This window comes from Symphalangus syndactylus, chromosome 5, assembly GCF_028878055.3.
Source record: "Symphalangus syndactylus isolate Jambi chromosome 5, NHGRI_mSymSyn1-v2.1_pri, whole genome shotgun sequence".
Classification (NCBI taxonomy): Eukaryota; Metazoa; Chordata; class Mammalia; order Primates; family Hylobatidae; genus Symphalangus; species Symphalangus syndactylus.
The window spans coordinates 130,299,644-130,324,116 of NC_072427.2; the positions used below are offsets into that span (position 1 = coordinate 130,299,644).

Here is a 24,473-nt window from a genome sequence, read left to right on the forward strand (position 1 = left end):
TGTCATGCTGAATGGGGTATGTAAGTGTCCTTGAGATGCTGGAGAGGAGGCCACAGGATGCAGATATCCCCTGTGATGCATGGCAGAGTGCTAAAGAGGCATGTAGGAGGAAATGAAGCAATCGCCAACATGTAGATAAACGACCATAAAGCAACTGTTATAAAAAATCTTCCAAAAAGTTACTAGAAGCAAGCACAGATTGTCCCTTTACCTCCTGGAAAGGGATCACACCTTGTAATCACCCCTTGATCATCTGGCAGGATCTGACCTGAGGCACTTTCCTACCTAGCTCTCCTTGACAGATGTCAGTTCTGTTGGCTCCATCAATGATAAATCGGGGATTCTCACAAATTTCCTGTGAAACAAAAAGGAAATGACCAGGTAAGAGTAACAGTAAATAGATAGATATATATTTTTTTGAGATGGAGTCTCACTCTGTCGCCAGGCTGCAGTGCAGTGGTGCAATCTTGGCTCACTGAAACCTCTGCCTCCGGGGTTCAAGCGATTCTCCTGCCTCAGGCTCTCGAGTAGCTGGGAATACAGGCATGCACCACCATGCCCAGCTAATTTTTGTATCTTTAGTAGAGATAGGGTTTCACCATGTTGGTCAGGATGGTCTCCATCTCTTGACCTCATGATCCACCCGCCTCGGCCTCCCAAAGTGCTGGGATTACAGATGTGAACCACCATGCCCGACTGCAGTAGCTATTATTTATTGAGTTCCATTATGTAGTGTTCCTGATAGTATTTCATTTGGCTCTGTGAAGGGAATACTATCATTCTTATGTTTCAGATAAGGAAACTGAGGCCCAGAGAGGTTAAGAAACTCGTGCAAAGACACACAGCTAGTAACTGGCAGAAGCCAGAAACATGCCTCCTTTTTACATTGTCCCATGCTGCTTCCCATACTGTCATACTATCCGAGTAAGGATGCACCTTGAGAGTTAGGGCAGTGTCGGCTGGGCGTGGTGGCTCATACCTGTAATCCCAGCACTTTGGGAGGCCAAGGCGGGTGGATCACTTGAGGTCAGGAGTTTGAGACCAGCCTGGCCAACATAGTGAAACCCTGTCTCTACTAAAAATACAAAAATTAGCCAGGCGTGGTGACAGGTAATCTCAGCTACTCGGGAGGCTGACATAGGAGAATCAAAATAATAATAATAAATTAATAAAAATAAAATATAGATTCAGTGTTTTGTTTCGTTTTTGAGACAGAGTCTCACTGTGTCGCCAGGCTGGAGTGCAGTGGGCGACACAGGCTGGAGTACAGTGGCGCGATCTCTGCTCACTGCAAACTCCGCCTCCCAGGTTCAAGCAATTCTCCTGCCTCAGCTTCCCGAGTAGCCGGGACTACAGATGTGTGCCACCCTGCCTGGCTGGTTTTTGTATTCTTGGTAGAGAAAGACGGGGTTTCGCCATGTTGGCCAGGCTGGTCTCAAACTCCAGACCTCAAGTGATCTGCCAGCCTCGGCCTCCCAAAGTGCTGGGATTACAGGTGTGAGCCACCATGCCAGGCTAGTGATCTGGTTTTAGCCCCATTCTTCTCAGCTTCATGGAGTCTTGGCATTCCTGTGACACATTTCAAACAGGGTCTCTCTCCCCACCTTCCCCTGACCCCCATCACAACAACCCAATATACCCAAGTGAGCTGAAGCTTCTGCACTCAGGGGTGTATCTCCCTAGTAGATGGAAAGTCTTGCTTATGCTACACCCCACAGCATGCGTCCCATCTGCAACTCTGAGTGCAATGGAAGGATAAACCAAAACAATCGTTTTCAAAAAGGTTTACCTATATGGGGAGGGAAGGAATAAGGTGGTAGAAATAGGGATGGAAGTAGAACTCTGAATATAACTGTTTAAAAATAGTTTTGACTTAGGAATCATGTAAAGTTTTAAATAATTAAGAGCCAAAATTAAAGAAAAAATAATTTTAAAAAGCCATCTGTAAAAGCTGAAAGCAAACTGAAGCAAAGGGACCTAACTGCATAACCATTCACAGAAAAATAATTATTTCAAGTCACTTAAAATGTAACATTTTGGCTGTCTGTCCCTTTTGGAATATATCCTAAGGACAAAAACCAAAACCATAAAGAAATATATGAACCTTGAATGTTATGAAGATACTAAGAAATATGAACCATAAGAAATAATAATATTGGCCAGGTGTGGTGGCCTACACCTGTAATCCCAGCACTTTGAGAGGCCAAGGTGGGAGGATCACTTGAGGCCAGGAGTTCGAGACCAGTCTGGGCAACATAGTGAGATCCTCTCTCTACAAAAAAATAAAAGGATTAGTTGGACATGGCGGTGCATGCCTATAGTCCCAGCTACTTGGTAGGCTGAGGTGAGAGAATCGCTTGAACCCGGGAGGCAGAGGTTGCTGTGAGCCAAGATTGTGCCACTGCATTCCAGCCTGGGTGAGGCTCTGTCTCAAAAAAACAAAAACAAAAACAAAAAACCCCACTATAATTTGAAAATATCTTTCCTTAAATAAAAACACGTATTTAATACTACATATTGATTGAAAGGACAAACTGAATATTGACCCAGAATGACCAACATGAACATACATTCTAGAAAATTACTGGGATTCAAAGAAAAAAAAAAAAAAACATTGTTTGGACATCTAGGGAGAAAGAACAAGTGACTTTTTTTTTTTTTTTTTTTTTTTTTTTTTTTTTTTTTGAGACGGAGTCTCGCTCTGTCGCCCAGGCTGGAGTGCAGTGGCGCAATCTCGGCTCACTGCAAGCTCCGCCTCCCGGGTTCACGCCATTCTCCTGCCTCAGCCTCTCCGAGTAGCTGGGACTACAGGCGCCCGCCACCACGCCCGGCTAATTTTTTGTACTTTTAGTAGAGACGGGGTTTCACCGTGGTCTCGATCTCCTGACCTCATGATCCGCCCGCCTCGGCCTCCCAAAGTGCTGGGATTACAAGCGTGAGCCACCGCGCCCGGCAACAAGTGACTTTTAAGGAGAAAACATTAGATTATTATCAGACTTTCCAGTAGCAAGGCCCTTTTATGCCAGAAGAAATTGGAGCAGTATATTTAAGATGCTCAAGGAAAGAAAATGTGAACCAAGGATTTATATACAATATGACTTCCTTTATCCATTTCAAGAATAAGGGATGTGGACAAACTGTTTCTAATACATAAGAATTCAGGGAATATTGTTCCCATGAGCTCTTCCTGAGGAATATACTAGAAAATAACCTTCAGACAACCCGAAGGTTTAGAAGGACATTAACATAAGGACTGAGAATAAGTAGTTAGTATTTCGTTATTTGTACACGTAAAATTACATGATGGCCAGGTGCAATGACTCATGCCTGTAATCACAGCATTTTGGGAGGCTGAGGTGGGCGGATCACAATGCCAGGAGTTCGAGACCAGCTTGGCCAACATGAGGAAACCTCGTCTCTACTAAAAATACAAAAATTAGCCAGGCATGGTGGCTCATGCCTGTAGTCCCAGCTACTCGGGAGGCTGAGGCAGGAGAATTGCTTGAGCCTGGAGGCAGAGGTTGCAGTGAGCCAAGATCGCACCATTGCACTCCAGCCTGGGCGACCGAGTGAGACTGTCTCAAACAAAAAAAAAAAACAAAAACCCAACAAAGTACATGATGATTAAAGGGCAGATGTAAAGTATGTAATGTATTGCCTATAGTGTTCGGGCAATGAACAACTATTTAAAACCATTTTAAATGAAAGGAGAAAGAAGAAAGCCTATGGAAAGACTATAAACTGTTTTCAGGAATTATTTTGGTAGTGATATTATTAATATTGTTATTCTGCAGCTTAATTAGATAAACAAAAGTAGAGGAAATTCATTGCCAGCAGACCTGCCATGCAAGAAATGTTAAAAGAATTTCTTTAGGGAGAAGAAAAATGATATAGGTCAGAAACTTGGACCCACATAAAGAAAGGAAGAGCACTGGAGAGGAAATAAATGAAGATAAAATAAAATCTTGATTTTAAATTTTTTTTTTTTTTTTTTTTTTGAGCTGGAGTCTTGCTGTCGCCCAGGCTGGAGTGCAGTGGCGTGATCTCGGCTCACTGCAGGCTCCGCGCCCCGGGGTTCACGCTTCTCCTGCCTCAGCCTCCCGAGTAGCTGGGACTACTGGCGCCCACCACCTCGCCCGGCTAATTTGTTGTATTTTTAGTAGAGACGGGGTTTCACTGTGTTAGCCAGGATGGTTTCCATCTCCTGACCTCGTGATCCGCCCGCCTTGGCCTCCCAAAGTGCTGGGATTACAGGCGTGAGCCACCGTGCCTGGCCGATTTTAAATTCTTAATCTAAAGGGTAACTTAGTTAAAATCATAATAAAAATAATGTATTGGGCAATTATAGCATACGGATAAGTGAAAAAAATGACAGTAATGTCATAAGCAAAGAAAGGAAGGAAATGGTAATACTTTGTTATAAAATACCTAGAGTACAAACTAAATGGTATAGTGTTATTTGAGGGTGGACTTAGTTGAAAATGTATATTGGAAACTCTACCATGACCACTAGAATTGAAAAAATAAATATAATTGATACACCAAGAGAGGAGATAAGGCCGGGTGCTGTGGTTCACACCTGTAATCCCAGCACTTTGGGAGGCCAAGGTGGGCAGATTGCTTGAGCTCAGGAGTTTGAGACCAGCCTGGGCAACATGGAAAACCCTGTCTTTAAAAAAAATATATATATATATATATATATATATTTTTAAATACATATATATATATATATATTTTTTAAATATATATATATATGGGGAAGTTGGGGAGAGAGACCCCGTTTGAACTGTGTCACAGGAATGCCAAGACTCCATGAAGCTGAGAAGAATGGGGCCATATATATATATATATATACACATACATACATATATATACATATATATATACACACACACACACACACACATACACCCACATACACATACATACATATTAGTTGGGCATTGTGGCATGCATCTGTAGTCCCAGCTACTCAGGAGGCTGAGATAGGAGGATGGCTTGAGCCCAAGAGGCAGAGGTTGCAGTGAGCCAAGATCATGCCACTGCACTCCAGCCTGGGTGACAGAAGCCAGACCCTGTCTCAAAAAAAAAAAAAAAAAAAAAAGACAAAAAAGAAGAGGTAAAAGGATAAAATATAAAACTTTCAGTTAAACCAGAGAAGCCAGAAAAAAGGGAGGGGACAAGAACAAATACAATAAATAGAAATCAGTTATAAACATGTAGGTAGTAATCTAACTATATTATAATCACTTACATGTGAATGATCAAAATACACCACTTAAAAGACAAAGACTGTGAAAGTGGATAAAAACAAGACTCAACTGTATGTTGTCTGCAAGAAACCCACTTTATTTATTTATTTTTTTGAGACAGTTTCGCTCTTGTTGCCCAGGCTGGAGTGCAATGGCACAGTCTCCGCCTCTCAGTTTCAAGCGATTCTCCCACCTCAGCATCCTGAATAGCTGCGATTACAAGCATGCATCACCATGCTTGGCTAATTTTGTATTTTTAGTAGAGATGAGGTTTCGCCATGTTGGCCAGGCTGGTCTCAAACGCCTGACCTCAGGTGATGTGCCCGCCTTGGCCTTCCAAAGTGCTGGGATTACAGGCGTGAGCCACCATGCCTGGCCAAGAAACCCACTTTAAATATAAAAACTCATAAATAGAGAAGGATATATCATGCTAACAATAATCAAAAGAAAGTTGGGGTTGTATTAATTTCAGAAACAGTAGACTTCAGAACAAGGACAATTATCAGAGATAAGGAGAGGCATTACATATAGATGAAAAGGTCAATTGGTCAATTTTCCAAGAAGACATACAATCCTAAATGTGTGTGCACCTAACAACCGTGTCAAAATACATGAGGCAAAGAGTGATAGAACTGAAAGGTGAAATAGACAAATCCAGTATTAAAGTTGGTGATGTCAATACTCTCTTTCAGTAATTATAGATCAAGCAGGCAGGCAGAAAAGCATTAAGGATATTGTTGACCTGAACAACACTATCAACCAACTGGATCAAATTGACATTAATAGAATTCTACATCCAACAATAGCAGAATAAACCATTTTCTCAAATTCATATGTAACAAGTCATTCTGAGCCATAAAACACACCTTAACCAATTTTTTTTTTTTTTGAGACAGAGTCCCTCTCTGTCATCCAGGCTGGAGTGCAGTGGTGTGATCTCAGCTCACTGCAACCTCTACCTCCCGGTTCAAGCGATTTTCCTGCCTCAGCCTCCTGAGTAGCTGGGATTACAGATGCATGCCACCACGCCTGGCTAATTTTTGTATTTTTAGTAGAGACGGGGTTTCATCATGTTGGTCAGGCTGGTCTCGAACTCCTGACCTCATGATCCACCTGCCTCAGCTTTCCAAAGTGCTAGGATTATAGGGGTGTGCCACTGCGTCCGGCAACCAATTTAAAAGAATAGAAAGCATACAGTGTCTTCACAGACCACAATGGAATGATACTCGAAATCAATAACAAAAAGATAGTTGAAAAATCCCAAATTATTTGGAAACCAAACGACACAGTTCTAAATAACACAAGGGCCAAAGAAGAAATTTCAAAAGAACTTACAAAATGTTTTTAACTAAGTGAAAATAAAAATATAACATCAAAATTTGTGGGATGCAACAAAAGCAGTGTTTAAAGGGAAAGTTATAGCATTAAATGCATAAGTTAGAAAAGAAAGAAAAGAAAAAATCAATAAGCAATATTCCACCTTAGGACACTAAAGAAGAGATATTTAAGCCTAAAGCAAGCAGAAGAAAAGAAATAATCAAAAATCAGAGCAGAAATAAATGAAATAAAAAACAAGAAAACAATAGAAAGTCAATGAAAATAAAAATGGTTCTTTGGAAAGATCAATAGAATTGATAAACCTCTAGCCATGCCAAACAAGGAAAACAGAAAACACAAATTACTAATATCAAAAATGAAGAAGAGGTTATCACTTGTGGGAGCTATCAGGCTGGCAGGAAAAATTTTAAGATGAATTTATAGGATATAAACACAAACCCTCTTGGAAGGCCTAGAGGTTTGCATAAAGTGTTTGGCTGAAGGCTGCCGAATCCACTTAATAGCTTAGGGCATAGATACATAGGAATGTAGAGGAGTTTATCTAAAGAGCTTGTTTACTCATGTGGTCCTAAAACTAACCTTTGATCCCTCACGGGCAGGAGAGCTCCCCCCAGGGTGGGGGCAACCAGATTAATTACCCACAGGTGTGTTGACTCAAAGCCTTTGTCATTACAACTGTGCTACATAAATGCCCGCAGGGCCAGCTAGTCAGGGCCACGGCTGCTGACTCTTCACAGCACCTTCCTTAGTGTCTGTGAGCGGCTTGGACCCCTAGCTGCTCTTTCACTAAATATCGGTGTCTTGGTATGTTAATCATACGTCATGCGAGCTGGGGTCTGCAGGACAGACTCCTGCAATCAATACTGAACTTTTGGACATTAAAGGGATAATAAGGGAATACATGGACAGCTCCATGCTCACAAATTTGATAACAGGTGAAACTGACAAATTTCTTGAATGATAAAAGCTACTAAAATTCATTAGAGGATTAGATAATCTGAATAGCGCTATACCTATCAAGAATATTGAGTCAATAATTAATAACCCTCCAAAAAAGAAGGCACCAGAATCAGATGGTTTCACTAGTGAATTCTACCAAATATTCAAGGAAGAAATAATACGAATTTTCCACAATATCTTCCATAAAATAGAAGCAGAGGGAACACTTCCTAACTCATTCTATCAGGCCAGCATTATCCTAATATGCAAGCCAGAAAAAGATACTCTAATAAAGGAAAACTACAGACCAATATCTGTTATGAACGTAGAAGCAAAATCCTCAACAAAATATGAGCAACTCAAATACAACAATGTATAAACAGACACTATGACCAAGTGGGATTTATTTGAGGTACAAGGTTTCTTCAACATTCAAAAATCAATAAATGTAATTTTACCACATCAACAGGCTAAAAAAAGCAATTATATAACCATATTAATTGATGGAGAAAATGCCTTTGACAAAATCTGACACCCACTCACGATTTAAAAAAACCTCTCAGCTAACTAGGAAGAGAGGAGAATGTCCTCAACTTGGTAACAATCATCCGCTTTGAAAAATAACAACAGCTAACTTCATACTTCAGGGTGAGAAACTAGATGCTTTTCCCTTAAGACTGGGAACAAAGCAAGATGTCCTCCTGTACCACTCCTATTCAGCATCCTACTGGAAGTCCTACCTAATGCAACAAGATAAGAAAAAGAAATGAAAGATATAAATATTGGAAACAAAAAAATAATTATTTTTATTTACAGATGACACGATTGTCTATGTAGAAAATTCCAAACAATTACCCAAAAAAATCCACTGGGAACTAATAAGTGAGTATAGCTCAGTTGAAAGATTCCAAGTTAGTATATAACTTGGAATACTAACTTGGGAGCACTTTGGGAGGCCGAGGCAGGCGGATCACGAGGTCATGAGATCAAGACCATCCTGGCCAACATGGTGAAACTCCATCTCTACTAAAAATACAAAAATTAGCTGGGCATGGTGGCGCACGCCTGTAGTCCCAGCTATTTGGGAGGCTGAGGCAGGAGAATCGCTTGAACCCAGGAGGCGGAGGTTGCAGTGAGCTGAGATCACGCCACTGCACTCCAGCCTGGGCAACAGAGCGAGACTCCGTCTCAAAAAAAAAAAAAAAAAGAAAAAATACCAATTAGTTTTCTATATACCAGCAATGAACAACTGGAATTTGAAATTTAAAAAAATTCCTTTTATATTAACACACAAAGCCAAGAAATATTTAGTTATGTCAGTGTAAATTCATGTTTAGCTTAGTGTAGATACAAATGGCTTTATATAGAAATATTTACAGATAGGTGAGATGGTTATACATAGATATATTATAGATATGTGTATATAGCTGGTTTAGTACACACACATATCTCCTTTCTCTGTAAGCTGAGAGGAACAGAAGCAATCACACTCTGGTAGCAATCAGCAGATTTAGCAACCAGATCTTGATATCTAATACCTTTTTCAATAAAAGAAACCAGTGCTCCTTGGAGAAATGACTGATTCTAGGATTATGAGCTGGTAGTGCCAGAAAGTAAGAAAGTGCTCAAGGAAAAACAAAACCCCACAAACACTTAGGGTATGTTAAATAGACACAGGAGCCAACTGAGAGCTCCCAATGAAGAAAGCTGGGACAACCTAAGCAACAAAATAAAGCAGTATTGGATTACGACTTAAAATAAAAATCAAGATCCATGAGTCCATATTGATATAGACAAGTGACTGAATAAATAAATAAATGGGGAGAATAGACAAAGCTCCCATGCAGAATGATTCCCAATAATTGATGCAGATCCTCTGCCCTCAAGAGGGTGGAGCACAATTCCCCCTTGCTTAAGTATGGGCTTATGCTTAGTGTCTTGCTTCCAGAGTATAGTATGAAAAGAGGGGAAGAAGTAACTTCACAGCAGAGAAACCTGACAAGCACTACTTCAGCCACATGACCAAAGTCAACACCACAATGAGAAGGCATGTTTATTGCCTGCATCCTTGATACATAATGTGACAAAAATGGCACTTTACCCTGTGGTCTTCCTCCCCAAAACCCTTAAGCCCATAAGGAGAAAAACAGCAGACAAATGACAATTGAGGGTCATTATTTTACAGAATACCTGACCAGTACTCTTTAAAAAACTGTGAAGGTCATAAAACACCAGGGAAGGCAGAGATACTGTCACAGCCAAGAGAAGGCTAAGGAGATGTTACTACTAAATGTAATGTCATATCTTGGGTGGGATCTTGGAACAGAAAAAGGACATCAGACAAAAAACTAAGGAAAAGTATGGACTTCAGCTAATAATAATATATTAACACTGGCTAATTAACTGTAGCAAATGTACTGTACTAATGCAAGATGTCAATTTTTTCCTGTAAATCTAAAACCATTCTGAAATTTACAGTTTATAGGCCGAGGCGGGCGGATCACGAGGTCAGGAGATCGAGACCATCCTGGCTAACACGGTGAAACCCCGTCTCTACTAAAAATACAAAAAATTAGCCGGGCGTATTGGCGGGCGCCTGTAGTCCCAGCTACTTGGGAGGCTGAGGCAGGAGAATGGCGTGAACCCGGGAGGCGGAGCTTGCAGTGAGCCGAGATCGCGCCACTGCACTCCAGCCTGGGTGACAGAGCGAGACTCTGTCTCAAAAAAAAAAAAAAAAAAAAAAAAAAAAAAAAAAAAAAAAAAAAATAGATATAAATACTTTTTTTTTTTTTTTTGAGATGGAGTCTCGCTCTGTCCCCCAGGCTGGAGTGCAGTGGCGCAATCTCGGCTCACTGCAAGCTCCGCCTCCCGGGTTCACGCCATTCTCCTGCCTCAGCCTCTCCGAGTAGCTGGGACTACAGGCGCCTGCCACCACGCCCGGCTAATTTTTTGTATTTTTAGTAGAGACGGGGTTTCACCGTGGTCTCGATCTCCTGACCTCGTGATCCGCCCGCCTCGGCCTCCCAAAGTGCTGGGATTATAAGTGTGAGCCACCGCGCCCGGCCTAAAAAATAGATATAAATACTTCTAATAGTTTTTCACCCACTCCAATGGATCATCTTGCAGATCTACTGAGCTATATATGCCCTCCTCAGAGCCTACCGGTCTAGAGAGTTTCTTGCCTGCTCTAAATGCAGTGAACCCTTTTTGGAGCTCTAAGCCTTTCCAAGCAGGAAGAAGGGCCTTGTGCTACACACTCCCAAGCACTTTCACCTACTCAAGTTGACACAAGGGGCTTCTCAGTTGCGCCATAAGGTAGCCTGACGCAAACTGCTTCATCCCATAAGGAGTCTGGCTGCTCGGCACGGACCTTTCTACTTAAACAGAAGCGACAGAACACGAATGAACAAGCCTTAGGCGAAAGATTAAGAAGGCAGGTCTCCACCCTTCCATTTCTTTACTGTTCACCACCTTCCACAGAACTCTCCCTGAAACTGTGAGCCTTAGTACTTCTAACCACTCTGCTCTCCCACCCTCAAAACACCTGCTCTGAAGAAGAGACATGAGACCAGGTGAAATGGATCTTGCCTGTAGTCCCAGCACTTTGGGAGGCCTAGGCAGGAGGATTGCTTGAGCCCAGGGGTTTGAGACCAGCCTGGGCAACACAGTGAGGCCCCATCTCTATAAATAAATAAATAAACGCTTATTTAAACAAATAAAAATGTGGTGGCACATGCCTGGGGTCCCACCTACTCGGACGGCTGAGATGTGAAGTGGGATCACTGTTTGGGCCTGGGGGGTTGAGGCTGCAGTGAGCTATAATCAAGCCACTGCACTCCAGCCTGGATAACAGAGCAAGTCTCTCTCTCTCTCTCTCTCAAAAAAAAAAAAAAAAAGAGACATGATATTCGATTACAATACATTAGCTCCCTAAAAATATTTACGATTTCAGGGACCCATAAAGTATTATAATAATCTCTAGCTCATGAATAGAAAATAACATCTCCAGTTTCAGGAGGAAGCAGAAAGATATTTTGGATAAAGAGACCCTTGGTAAGTCAATTGCCCAGAGGAGGGATCCATGGCCTCAGGCTCTGGACCACTTGGCTTCTTGTTCCCCAAGAGCTGGCTCCTGAAGTCCCATCCCCTCCATCCCTACCTTTGGCCTTTTCCATGTGATGGTCTTAATCTTGGTTTTGTGGCTCAGCTCATGGGAGGCCAGGGCCTGAACACCTGCTAGGAACACACAATCTTCAAAGAGGCACTTCTGGGCCAGACATCTTTGAGAACAACAAAATCCTGCCCCTCAAACTTAAGGGGCTGTGCGATGGTGCCCTCTGCATTTCTCCTGTCCCTCTCTCGGATCACACAGCCACAGAAGAATTCTGACAGCAGGTAGGGCATGGCGAGTGGTCTGGGAGTGGAGCTGGGCCTTCCCTGCTGCCTCTTTCCCACTGCACCCTCAGTCCAGGCCTAATCCTCTTGTGAATGGCCTAGAGCCTATACAGCTCTTCCACCCTCAGCAGCACCATGCAAATGAAAACAGTCCAGAGAAAGGTCATGGTCAGAGTCAGCAGCTTTGACTGGAGGCCCCTGAGCCCGTGGTCTAGGGGCAATACTGTGAGAGGGAGCCAGGGAGGGGAGAGATAGTTCCAAGGACAGCCTCGGGACAGACAGCAGTGGTCTGAGGAGCTTTAGGGCACCTTTATCACCCCTTGCTGGGATTCTTCCTCTAAAAAGAAAATATTAATTATTAATACAGTTACAGAGAGGCTTACTTTGTCTCAGCAAAAGGTGTTCATGCCTTTGACACTGGTGATCAAAGGGCTATAGCATGGGGCCTTCTGATATACTAATCCTATACAGGCTACTGAATGCATAGGAGGAATCTGCTCCATGCCATTGTTTGGGGGTAATGACGCCTTAACACTCCTGATGTCCCTGGCCCACCCCTCAAAGACCTTGACCAGTCATTTAGGGACTCTCATCTATGAAAATGATGCAGAGGGTAGGTAACTTGACTGCAAATGGAAGTCCCTGTTAGAGTAGGTCCCAGTGGCAGTGAGCAGATATCCATTGTTGCAAATTCAGGACCTTTAGGGTGGAGAATGTGGTGGATGGGGAAAGCAGATGAATGTGTGTCATGTGGGAATTATATTCATGAGAAAGCCCAGCCTTTTCAACTTTCACTGTGCTTAAATAGGCAGCTCTAATGTAAGAGCAGGGAGCTGACATGGGAGGAAATTCAGGCCTGGCAGCTTGCCCGCTAGGAGGACACCCAGTCTCCCTGTCTGCTCATGAATGCCTGATGGCCTTTGTCTACTCTGTGCTTCTCAAAGTGTGATCTTTGAACTTCATGCATCAGAATCATCTGGTCTGCCAGTTGAAAATACAGATTCCCAGGGCCCATCCCAGACCTGAGGATTTGGTAGGGGTCTGAGACTCTGCATTTTGAATAGGCTCACCAGGAGAGTCTTATGTCCACTAAAGTTTAAACCCATGACTTTATTTATTTATTTATTTTTGAGATAGGGTCTTGCTCTGTCACCCAGGCTGGAGTGCAGTGGCATGATCTCGGCTCACTGCAACCTCCACCTCCCGGGTTCAAGCAATTCTCCCCCCTCAGCCTCCCAAATATCTGGGATTACAGGCACCCAGACACCACCATGCCTGGCTAATTTTTGTATTTTTAATAGAGATGGGGTTTCGCCATGTTGGCTAGGCTGGTCTTGAACTCCTGACCTCAGGTGATCTGCCTATCTCAGCCTCCCAAAGTACTGGGATTGCAGGTGTGAGCCACCACGGCTGGCCGAAACCATGACTGGGTTGGCATTACAGGGTAAATCATAGCTTAAAATAATTTTTTTTTGTTGAGATGGAGTCTCCCTGTTGCCCAAGCTGGAGGGCAGTGGCATGATCTCGGCTCACTGCAACCTCCGCCTCCTGGGTTCAACTGATTCTCCTGCCTCAGCCTCCCAAGTAGCTGGGATTACAGGCGCCCGCCATCACGCCTAGCTGATTTTTGTATTTTTAGTAGAGACAAGGTTTCACCATGTTGGCCAGGCTAGTCTTGAAGTCCTGACCTCAGGTAATCCGCCTGCTTCGGCCTCCCAAAGTGTTAGGATTACAGGCGTGAGCCACTTCCTGGGTGACAAAATGAGACCCCATCTCAAAAAAAAAAAAAAAAAGTGACTTTTGTTTAACCATTTTTGTTACAAGATGCCTAGGAATAAATCTGACAAAAGATGTTCAAGGCAGGCTGGGAGCGGTGACTCACGCCTGTAATCCCAGCACTTTGGGAGGCCGAGGAGGGGGGGGTCACCTGAGGTCAAGAGTTTGAGACTAGCCTGACCAACATGGTGAAACTCTGTCTTTACTAAAAATACAAAATTAGCCAGGCATGATGGTGCATGCCTATAATCCCAGCTACTTGGGAGGCTGAGGCAGGAGAATTGCTTGAACCTGGGAGGTGATGTTTGCAATGAGCCGAGATCACATCATTGTATCCAGCCTGGGCAACAAGAGTGAAACTCCATCTCAAAGAAAAAAAAAATGTTCAAGATGTCATTGAGAAAATTATAAAACTTTTATTAAAAGACACCTATTTATTTTTTTATTTTTTTTATTAATTTTTTTTGCATACAAAAACAATAAACATTTTCTAAAAATACATACAAACAAAAAGATGCGTATCAAACATATTAGGAAGTTTGCACATGGGAAGTCGGGGAATAGAAATGGGGGGTGGGAGTTAAAATAAATGAGAGAGGGACTTTATATGGATCAGTGATAATAACTCAATCCTCTATTTGACAAAGAAGAGGGAGAAGGAAGAGGAAGAAAAAGAAAGTGGAATAAAGGATCAGAAAGGGAGGAAAATAGAAAAAATTAGAGTATGACTCCAGGGTAGACCTGTTTTGTTGTCACTGAGTTGGTTGGTTGGTTTGTCTGTTGTATTCTCCATGTTTCGCCAAGTTGGCCAGACTGGTCTTGAACTCCTAGCCCGAAGTGATCAACCCGCCTCGCCCCCCAGAGTGCCGGGACCACAGGCGTTAGCCACCACGTCCAGCCCCCACATTGCTTCTGGCCTCCGTGGTAGACCTCCCAAACAGAGCGGCCAGGCAGAGGAGCTCCTCACTTCTACCCAGACACGGGGCGGCCGGGCAGAGGGGCTCCTCACTTCCCAAACGGGGCAGCCAGGCAGAGACGCTCCTCGCTTCTTCCCAGACGATAGGTGGCCGGGCAGAGGCGCTCCTCACTTCCCAGACGATGAGTGGCCGGGCAGAGACACTCCTCACTTCCCAGACGGGGCGGCCGGGCAGAGGCGCTCCTCACTTCCCAGACGGGGCGGCCGGGCAGAGGCGCTCCTCACTTCCCAGACGGTGGGTGGCCGGGCAGAGGCGCTCCTCACTTCCCAGACGATGGGTGGCCGGGCAGAGGCGCTCCTCACCTCCCAGATGGGGCGGCCGGGCAGAGGCGCTCCTCACTTCTTCCCGGATGGGGCGCCCGGGCAGAGGCGCTCATCACTTCTTCCTGGACGGGGCGGCCGGGAGAGGCGCTCCTCACTTCCCAGACGGGGCGGCCGGGCAGAGGCACTCCTCACTTCTTCCCGGACAGGGCGGCCGGGCAGAGGCGCTCCTCACTTCTTCCCGGACGGGGCGGCCGGGCAGAGGCGCTCCTCACTTCCCAGACGGGGCGGCCGGGCAGAGGCGCTCCTCACTTCCCAGACGGTGGGTGGCCAGGCAGAGGCGCTCCTCACTTCCCAGACGATGGGTGGCCGGGCAGAGGAGCTCCTCACTTCTTCCCGGACGGGGCGGCCGGGCAGAGGCGCTCCTCGCTTCTTCCCGGACGGGGCGGCCGGACAGAGGCGCTCCTCACTTCTTCCCGGACGGGGCGGCCTGGCAGAGGCGCTCCTCACTTCTTCCCGGACGGGGTGGCCGGGCAGAGGCGCTCCTCACTTCTTCCCGGACGGGGCGGCCGGGCAGAGGCGCTCCTCACTTCTTCCCGGACGGGGCGGCCGGGCAGAGGCGCTGCTCACTTCCCAGACGATGGGTGGCTGGGCAGAGGCACTCCTCACTTCCCAGACGATGGGTGGCCGGGCAGAGGCGCTCCTCACTTCCTCCCGGACGGGGCAGCCGGGCAGAGGCGCTCCTCACCTCCCAGACGATGGGAGGCCGGGCAGAGGCGCTCCTCACTTCCCAGACGATGGGTGGCCGGGCAGAGGCGCTCCTCACTTCCCAGACGGGGCGGCCGGGCAGAGGCGCTCCTCACTTCCCAGACGGGGTGGCCGGGCAGAGGCGCTCCTCACTTCCCAGATGATGGGTGGCCGGGCAGAGGCGCTCCTCACTTCCCAGACGGTGGGTGGCCCGGCAGAGGCGCTCCTCACTTCCCAGACGGTGGGTGGCCGGGCAGAGGCGCTCCTCACTTCCCAGACAGGGTGGCCGGGCAGAGGCGCTCCCCACCTCCCAGATGGGGCGGCGGCCGGGCAGGGGCTGCAATCCCAGCACCCTGGTAGGCCAAGGCAGGCGGGTGGGGGGCAGAGGCTGCCACGAGGCCAGACCACGCCACTGCACTCCAGCCCGGGCAACACCGAGCACTGGGTGAGCGAGACTCCGTCTGTAGTCCCAGCACCTCGGGAGGCCGAGGTGGGCAGAGCACTCGGCGTCAGGAGCTGGCGACCAGCGTGGCCAAGATGGCGAACGCGTGCCTGCAGCGAAAGGAGAAAAGGGAGGCAGCGGTCGCGCGCGCCGGCAGTCCCAGGCAGTCCGCGGTGCGGGCAGCAGCAAGCGGAGTACATTGCAGCCTAGGCCAGAGAGGGAAAGAGAAAAGAAAGAAAGAAAGAAAGGAAGGAAGGAAGGAAGGAAGGAAGGAAGGAAGGAAGGAAGGAAGGAAGGAAAGGGCTAAAAGACACCTATTTAAATGGAGAAACATCCCTGGTTCATGGACAGGAAGACTCAATATTGTCAAGATGTGTATTCTTCCCATATTGATTCAATGCAACTGCAATACAAATCCCAACAGCTTTTTGAATTTTTAAAATTTTTTATTTTTATTTTTTTAAGATGGAGTCTTGCTCTGTTGCCCAGGCTGGAGTGCAGTGGCAGGATTTTGGCTCACTGCAACCTCTGTCTCCTGGGTTCAAGTGATTCTCCTGCCTTAGATTCCTGAGTAGCTGGGATTACAGGCTCCCGCCACTATGTCCAGCTACTTTTTGTATTTTTAGTAGAGATGTGGTTTTGGCATGTTGGCCAGGCTGGTTTTGAACTCCTGACCTCAGGTGATCTGCCCACCTCGGCCTCCCAAAGTGCTGGGATTACAGGCATGAGCCACCACACCCGGCCTAAAAAAGTATTCTTTTTTTTTTTTTTTTTTTTTTTGAGACGGAGTCTCGCTCTGTTGCCCAGGCTGGAGTGCAGTGGCGCGATCTCGGCTCACTGCAAGCTCCGGCTCCCGGGTTCACGCCATTCTCCTGCCTCAGCCTCCCGAGTAGCTGGGACTACAGGCGCCTGCCAACACACCCGGCTAATTTTTTGTATTTTTAGTAGAGACGGGGTTTCACCGTGTTAGCCAGGATGGTCTCGATCTCCTGACCTCGTGATCCGCCCGCCTCGGCCTCCCAAAGTGCTGGGATTACAGGCTTGAGCCACCGCGCCCGGCCATAAAAAAGTATTCTTAAGAGAGTGAAGAGGCAAGTCACAAGGTGGAAGAAGTTATCTGTAACACATCTAACCATGAAAGGATTAGTATCCAGGATATATAAAGAATGCCTACAATTCAAATTGAAAAAGACAACTCAGTAGGAAAATGAGCAAAAGACATTAGCAGGTGTTTCATGTACAGTGAAATACAGATGATCAAGAAATAGACAAGTGTACAAAAAAGATGCTTTGCCTTATTTATAATTAGGAAAATGCATCTTTTCTTGTATTTCTTGGCCATTTCTGTCCCAGCCCCTCTCACTGTCAGCATTAAACTGCTGAGTCACTTTAATTTGTTCACCATGATGTCTACAGCTCTGTCCCCATCATGACCCCCAGGAGGAGCTGCTGTCTCGTGGAATATAATAGAAGGTGCTCCTAAAAGTTACTTATAGAATTGTCCCTTTCACTGAAACATATGCACCTTTCCCATCCCCCCGTACCCCCGTGATGACATTATCATGATTCTCTGCTGAGTAGACAGAAGGCTGGCTCTCAACTGCGTACCTCATTTTGCCTTTCAGTTACTATCATCATTATTTATTGACTCCTTGTATTAAGTATGTTATGTATAGGATCTCATTTAATCCTTACAACAACTCTATGAAAGTAGGAATTTTCATTTTCTTCTCACAGATGCAGAAACTGAGACCTCAGAATGGTCAATACTTTGCCTGAGGTCACATCGTTAATCGGTGGAGCTGGGATTTGAATGAAGTTTGCCTGACTTCAGAGCCTGTGCTCCTCATCACTGTGTTATGCTCCTACCCTTTGCTGCCTATGCTAATAGTAATTGCTACCTTACCTTGCACACCTACTAGGACGCTGAATGCCACTCAGAACAGCCCTATGATGTGAATATCCTTATCCTCATTACAGAAGAGAAAAGCAAAACTTAAAAAATGTGACTTACTTATGTGACTTGCTAGTGGCCAAGTCAGTGTTCAGACTGGGTCTGTTTGGTTCTAACTCTAGCTGTTTTATCCACTCTGCACAATGCCCCCAGTTCTTCCTCTCTGTGGCTAGGACAGTGACCTCACTTCTCTGTAAACTGTCTGACAGAAGGTAACACTCTTAAAGCAGATCACAAGTAGACCACTCGCTGAGCCAGCTTCATTGGAAAGATATATAATTTTCCTGGGAGAAGAAACAACTGGGTCCTAGGCACTAGGAGCAGAGAGCTTCCTGCCACAGCCTAGGTTTTTCTGTGGTTCAGCTCCCTCCCTCTCTTCTCATGCTGGCACGGAGTAACTTTTTTTTTGTGCCAATCTAGGATTTCTTCTTTTCAGAACTGAGTAACACAGGTCAAATGATGCCTGGCTTAGAAGATACACAGGAGTCAGTATTAATTTTAGAGGCAGTGGGGCACATGGAAGAGGTCATTAGAGCAAGAGACTGTCTGGTATGGACAGAAAGCTTCCAACCTGAAAGTGCTGATGCGAGGCCAGGCGCGGTGGCTCACACCTGTAATCTCAGCACCTTGGGAGGCTGAGGGGGGTGGATCACCTGAGGTCAGGAGTTCGAGACCAGAATGGCCAACATGGTGAAACCCTGTCTCTACTAAAAATACAAAAATTAGCCAAGCATGATGCGGGGCACCTGTAATCCCAGCTACCTGGGAGGCTGAGGCAGGAGAATCAATTGAACCCAGGAGATGGATGTTGTAGTAAGCCAAGATCGTGCCATTGCACTCCAGCCTGGGCAACAAGAGTGAGGCTCTGTCTCAAAAAAAAGAAAAAGAAAAAGAAAAAAAGAAGGAAAGTGCTGATGTGATGGCCAAGTGCTGGGTCCTAGGAAGTTGGTGGCCATCTGTCCTCTCAATCTTATGCCCTTTCTCTCACTCCCTTTCAGACCAAAGGAACTGGGTTTCTTGAAGAAATGATTCATTCTAGGTGTGGGGCAAGAAATGTACAAGATGGGCGTGGCACATTTTGTTGCGGCCAGAAAACAAGGAAGGGATAAAAGATTAATGGAGTAATGTGAAATGATACAGGCAACGTACAGGGGCTCCTACTGTCCAAAGATGGAACAATTTGAACATGAAAAAAAGAATGACTGCAATGGATTAAAACATGCTGCAATACTTCACACTGATCACATTTTTTTTTTCTTCTTTTTGAGACAGGGTCTTACTCTGTCACTCAGGCTGGAATGCAGTGGCACAATTTTGGCTCACTGCAGCCTCAACCTCCCTAGCTCAAGTGATCCTCCCACCTCAGCCTCCCAAGTAGCTAGTGACAGAGCAGGAGCATCGCCATCTTGGACAAGCACCACGATTTTAAAGTGCCCCTTGATCAAAAACTGCCTAAATCCAACCCAAAGGGCATCAGCCTAATGGCTAATGTCAGCATGACCATAAACCACAAATGACGTCTCCAACCAGAAATATTCCAACCCTAATTTTAAACCCTCTCCCTGACCAGAGACATGCCAGCCCCAAGAAAACCTCCCCTCTGACCAGAGGCATTCCAAACCCACAATGAACTTCTCCTCCACACAGAAACATTCCAAGCCTGTGATAGGCTCTCTCACCCTGAACCCTTAAATACACTTAGTCTGTAAGAGAGAGTACTCCTGATGGAAATCGGCCAGAAGCCCCTCTCAGGTTTATTCTCCAAAATAAACCTGTCTTTGTTGAGCCATTTTTCATGTTTCTTTCCTCTTTCTTTTTAACTCTTACAGCTAGGACTATAGGCACAAACCACCATATCTGGCTAATCTTTGTATTTTTAGTAGAGATAGGGTTTCACCATGTTGCCCAAGCTGGTCTTGAACTCCTGGGCTCAAGTGATCCACCCGCCTTGGCCTCCCAAAGTGTTGGGACTGCAGGTGTGAGCCACCATGCCCAGCCCACATTCTTAATAGAGCATTGTTTCAAGCTGTAATATTTAAGAATACAGAGAAAATGAAGTACAGTCAATATTCATTATTCTTAGTAGTTATGTTTTATAATATCACTGAGAATACTGTATTAGTAAATACTGAACCATTGCTCCTAGGGGAACGACAGAGTTAGAGTCCTATGAGTCTCTGGTCACATATTCATCAACCAATCAATACAGAGCCTTATTTTATGATGTTTCTGCTTAAAGACACCTTATTTAATATTGATTCATTAAATTATTATTGATTGATGATTCAATAACATTGAACTCACAGCCAACTGACTATAACTTGTGTGTGAACAAAGCCTATCTGACACACATATTTCCTCCATGAGGCACACCACAGCCTCCTAGAACGCTAGACAGCATTTCAGCACTATGCTTGGAGGTCACCAATAAAAAGCACAGAAATGAGAAAAATATGGCACTAAAGACGTCATGAAAAGGACATTCTTTTTTTTTTTTTTTTTTTTTTTTTTTTTTAGAGACGGAGTCTCGCTCTGTCGCCCAGGCTGGAGTGCAGTGGCGCAATCTCGGCTCACTGCAAGCTCCGCCTCCTGGGTTCACGCCATTCTCCTGCCTCAGCCTCTCCGAGTAGCTGGGACTACAGGCGCCCGCCACCACGCCCGGCTAATTTTTTTTGTATTTTTAGTAGAGACGGGGTTTCACCGAGGTCTCGATCTCCTGACCTCGTGATCCGCCCGCCTCGGCCTCCCAAAGTGCTGGGATTACAAGCGTGAGCCACCGCGCCCGGCCGAAAAGGACATTCTTTACAGTATGAAAGCTGAAACAAGAAGGCAGAGTGTTGCCTTGTTTGACCTGAGCTGGGAACATGCGTGTGGGGTGACTCAGATTTTTCACAGCTCTGTGTATGCCCACAAATGACTGCAAAAACACCTCAAGTACTAATTTTGGGGAGACAAACCTTAGTGAGTAGGTGAATTTGCAAATATGGCATCTGCAAATAACAAGGATTGGCTGTGTAAGGTTTATAGCACTGACATCCTCCATGTTGGAAAAGGCATGCCTATGGCATAAAGTTGGAAAAATTTTGTGACTGATCTGAATTAACTAGAAGAGGGATGACATGATTCAAAAACAGGATATGCCTGTGGTCCCAGCTACTCCGAGTCTGAGGCAGGAGGATCACTTAAACCCAGGAGTTCAAGTCCAGTGTGGACAACATAGTGAGACCCCTACCTCTATTTTAAAAAAAGAGAAAAAAATAGGGAGGGTTACCATACAGGGAAAATCAGCTGACTCTATTTCACTGTCTTTTGGGTCACAGCCAGAGAAAATATACTACATTTGCACCTGGAAACATTCTAGTTAGAAATAAGGATGAGTGTTCAGACTGTGAAAGTTACAAGCTGTAGGTTACTCAAGGAGATGGAGCCATCCTTTTCCCTTTAGAACCTTTATAGCAGGAAAGCCATCCATCTGGAAAGGCTGAAAGTAGTTCCCATTTTTGGTCCTATGATCTCTGGGGTATTTTAAAAATAGCAGTTTTATACTATATTCCTGGTGTTCTGGAGTATATAATACACTTCTGAAAGTTCTGATGGTGATTGTTTAAACTTGAAGGTTGAATGAAAATGGAAAAGTACGTGTCAGTTCCTCTTCAGCAGAATGCCACCCAGTGTTAGCTGAGGCACCAAGCTTCCTTGTGAATTAGTCTTGAACACCACTCCATAGCCTCTGAGAGGGCAGAGCCTTCTCATTCCCACCATAGTTCAGCCAGTTCCTAGCAGCTTTCTATGTGCTTCTCTCTCCCCACACTCCTGTGCTTTCCATACTCTGAGTGTTGGCTCACCCCTGCTTGCATAAACCAAAATAGGAACTTCCACCCTCTACCAAATCACTTGCCTCAGAACTTTCACAAGCACTCAGAATTCTGTGAGGGAGGCCGGGTGCAGTGCCTCATGCCTATAATCCTGGCACTTTGGGAGGCTGACGCAGTGGATCACTTGTGGTCAGGAGTTCGAGACCAGCCTGGTCAATATGGTGAAACCCCATCTCTACTAAAAATACAAAAATTAGCCAGGCGTGGTGGCGCATGCCTGTAGTCCCAGCTACTAGAGAGGCTAAGGCGGGAGGATTGCTTGAACCTGGGAGGCGGAGGTTGCAGTGAGCTGAGCTGGAGCCACTGCACTCCAGCCTGGGCAACAAAGCAAGACCCTGTCTCAAAAAAAAAAAAAAAAAAAAAAAAAAAAGAATTCTATGAGGGTCGGGTCATGGAGAGGAATAACACCAGGTTGGGGGGCGTCACGAGCCCTGTTGCTTCCTCCACCCCATTTTCCTTTCAGTTCTAGCTCTCCTCCCTCTTGTAAGTAAACGGGCAGGTGTTTTTCTTTTCTTCCTAGAAAACAATCATACTTAATTCTCCTTCCCCCACCCCAGAGATTATTGTAATTCTGTAATTACAATAATCTTTCTAATTTTTTCTTACAAGTTTTCCTCGAGAAGAGAGATGTTTCTGCCATGTTAAGGGTTCAGAAAGTGAGCTCATTTGGCGAAATAAGTTTAAAGACTTGACAATAATTCCATAGTAGTAAGAAGATCTACCCTGAAGAATGTCATACTTTTTTTCCTCCTGGTGTAACACCCCTGGCACAAGGAAGAAGTTGGTTCTGCCTGGATGGTGAGGACCTTGGGAAGGGGCAAGAGACCAGGTCATACAGAAAGCAGCAAAAACCAGCCAGTGTGGCTGGGTCCATGTCGATAGACAGCATGGAAGAAAGAGCCTGGGAAAAGGAATAGGTTGGGGATGGCAGGGCTGTGAGTTAGATGGGAAGGGACTCTTTATTTTTCCATTCTGAATGCTTTTCTCCCTCACATTTTACATTTCACAATTTCCCTCACATTTCTGAATTTCTCTCACATCTCTGAAACTGTGATGCAACTTACATTAGAAAGCTTCTTTCTACTGCACTCAGCTGGGTGATGGTCATGACCTTCCATGGACACCCTCTGATAAGATCAAGAAAGTACTAGTATTGAGAATCTTCTAGACTTGGGAAAATAAGGTTCATGATGAATTACAGCTTGGAAAACTTACCTAAACTCTATCCTTAAAATAAGCCTAATTCAAGAGATTTCTGTGTACCAGAATACAAGGAATAAAGTCATCTATTCAGAGGACTAAGGGGCTGCTGCTCTCTGTCTGGGAAAGAGGCGTCCACAGGCCCAGGTGTTGGTGGAGGGAACTAGCTGGCCCCAGGAGTGAGGCAGAGCAGGGCTAAGGGTGAGGTTGGACTACTGGGCAAAGCACAAATGGATATGGGTATGATAATAATACCTGGCAGGAAGAAAGGCAAACACCAGAGAAATGTGGCTGAAGTGGAGACCCAGCTCTGAGACGGGAACAGGTGAGGCCCTGTAATGATAGAGAGGTGGGGACAGGAGTTGAGGGAAAGAGGTGAGGGGAAAAGGTTAGGCGACCCATAGCTGGAGCTCCAGCCACCACCAGCAAGTGAGAAGGCACTGGATCTGGAGTTAAGTGGGAAGGTGGTGAGCTCCCCCAACTCCCAACAGCAAATAGAAGAGAGAGCTAAGCAGAAGGTTGCGAGGAGAAACTGCAAGGCCCAGCTATCAGCCCAAGGAGCTTGGAGGACAGTGGAGGAAGGGAGAATGGATTTCCTAGGGAAAGAGCTGGAGGTTAAGCTGGAGTTGGCTGTATATCAATGATGCAGTTTTGACTCCGATTCAGGGCTGTGAACTGGAGGCCCAACCAGAAATAACCTCTCCTAGCAGAGCCAAGAAACACTGAGACCATGCTGATGGAAGGAAGTTTAACCTGAAGTCTGGGTTAATCCAGCTGCTAAATAGGGTGGGCCCTTCCTTCTCCAAGCTCTAGGTTAGGGTGGGTCTGGAATAACATGGAATTTACAGAAAGGTGACTCCACCTAGCACCAGAGACGGGGGAAGCCCAGGAACCTCATTGTTGTCAGGGTCCACTGCTGGAGGCCCTGGCCAGCTGAGCTGATGGTGCAGGGCAGGGCACTGTGGAGCAATTCTGGGATCTCACGTTACCAAGGGTGAGGAGAGGACCAGATACCTTTTCATCACAAGGTCCTGTAACTGGTCCTTCACTTCTCATCCCTCCAAAAGAAGCAGGGATCTAGGTTGCCCCTGATTTGGGGATTGCAGGAGATCAGAGAGAAATAGCTTAAGAACTCCACCTGGCATGACTGAGGCACATGCAGATGGGAAAAAGGAAGCCCTTGCTCACCATGTTGGTCTCAGTGGGGCTTTAAAGCCAATCACTGAGCAAGGTGCCAAGTTTCCCAGCCAAGTGTGATCCCTCTTTTGTAGTCGCCTTCCTGGCTCTATGATACACTCAGATTTTCAAAACCAAATGT

The 24,473-nt window shown here is 45.6% G+C and overlaps 1 protein-coding gene across 3 annotated transcripts in view; it reads right to left on the bottom strand.

Moving 5' to 3' along the window:
- The window catches only part of CAPN3 (calpain 3), a 62,227-nt gene that overhangs the window by 27,129 nt on the left and 10,625 nt on the right, over positions 1-24,473 (bottom strand). For all 3 annotated transcript variants that reach the window (XM_055278873.2, XM_055278872.2, XM_055278871.2), the window contains exon 2: positions 286-355. In XM_055278873.2, the coding sequence (XP_055134848.1) occupies positions 286-355 (70 nt within the window). The remainder of the gene's footprint in view (positions 1-285; positions 356-24,473) is intronic.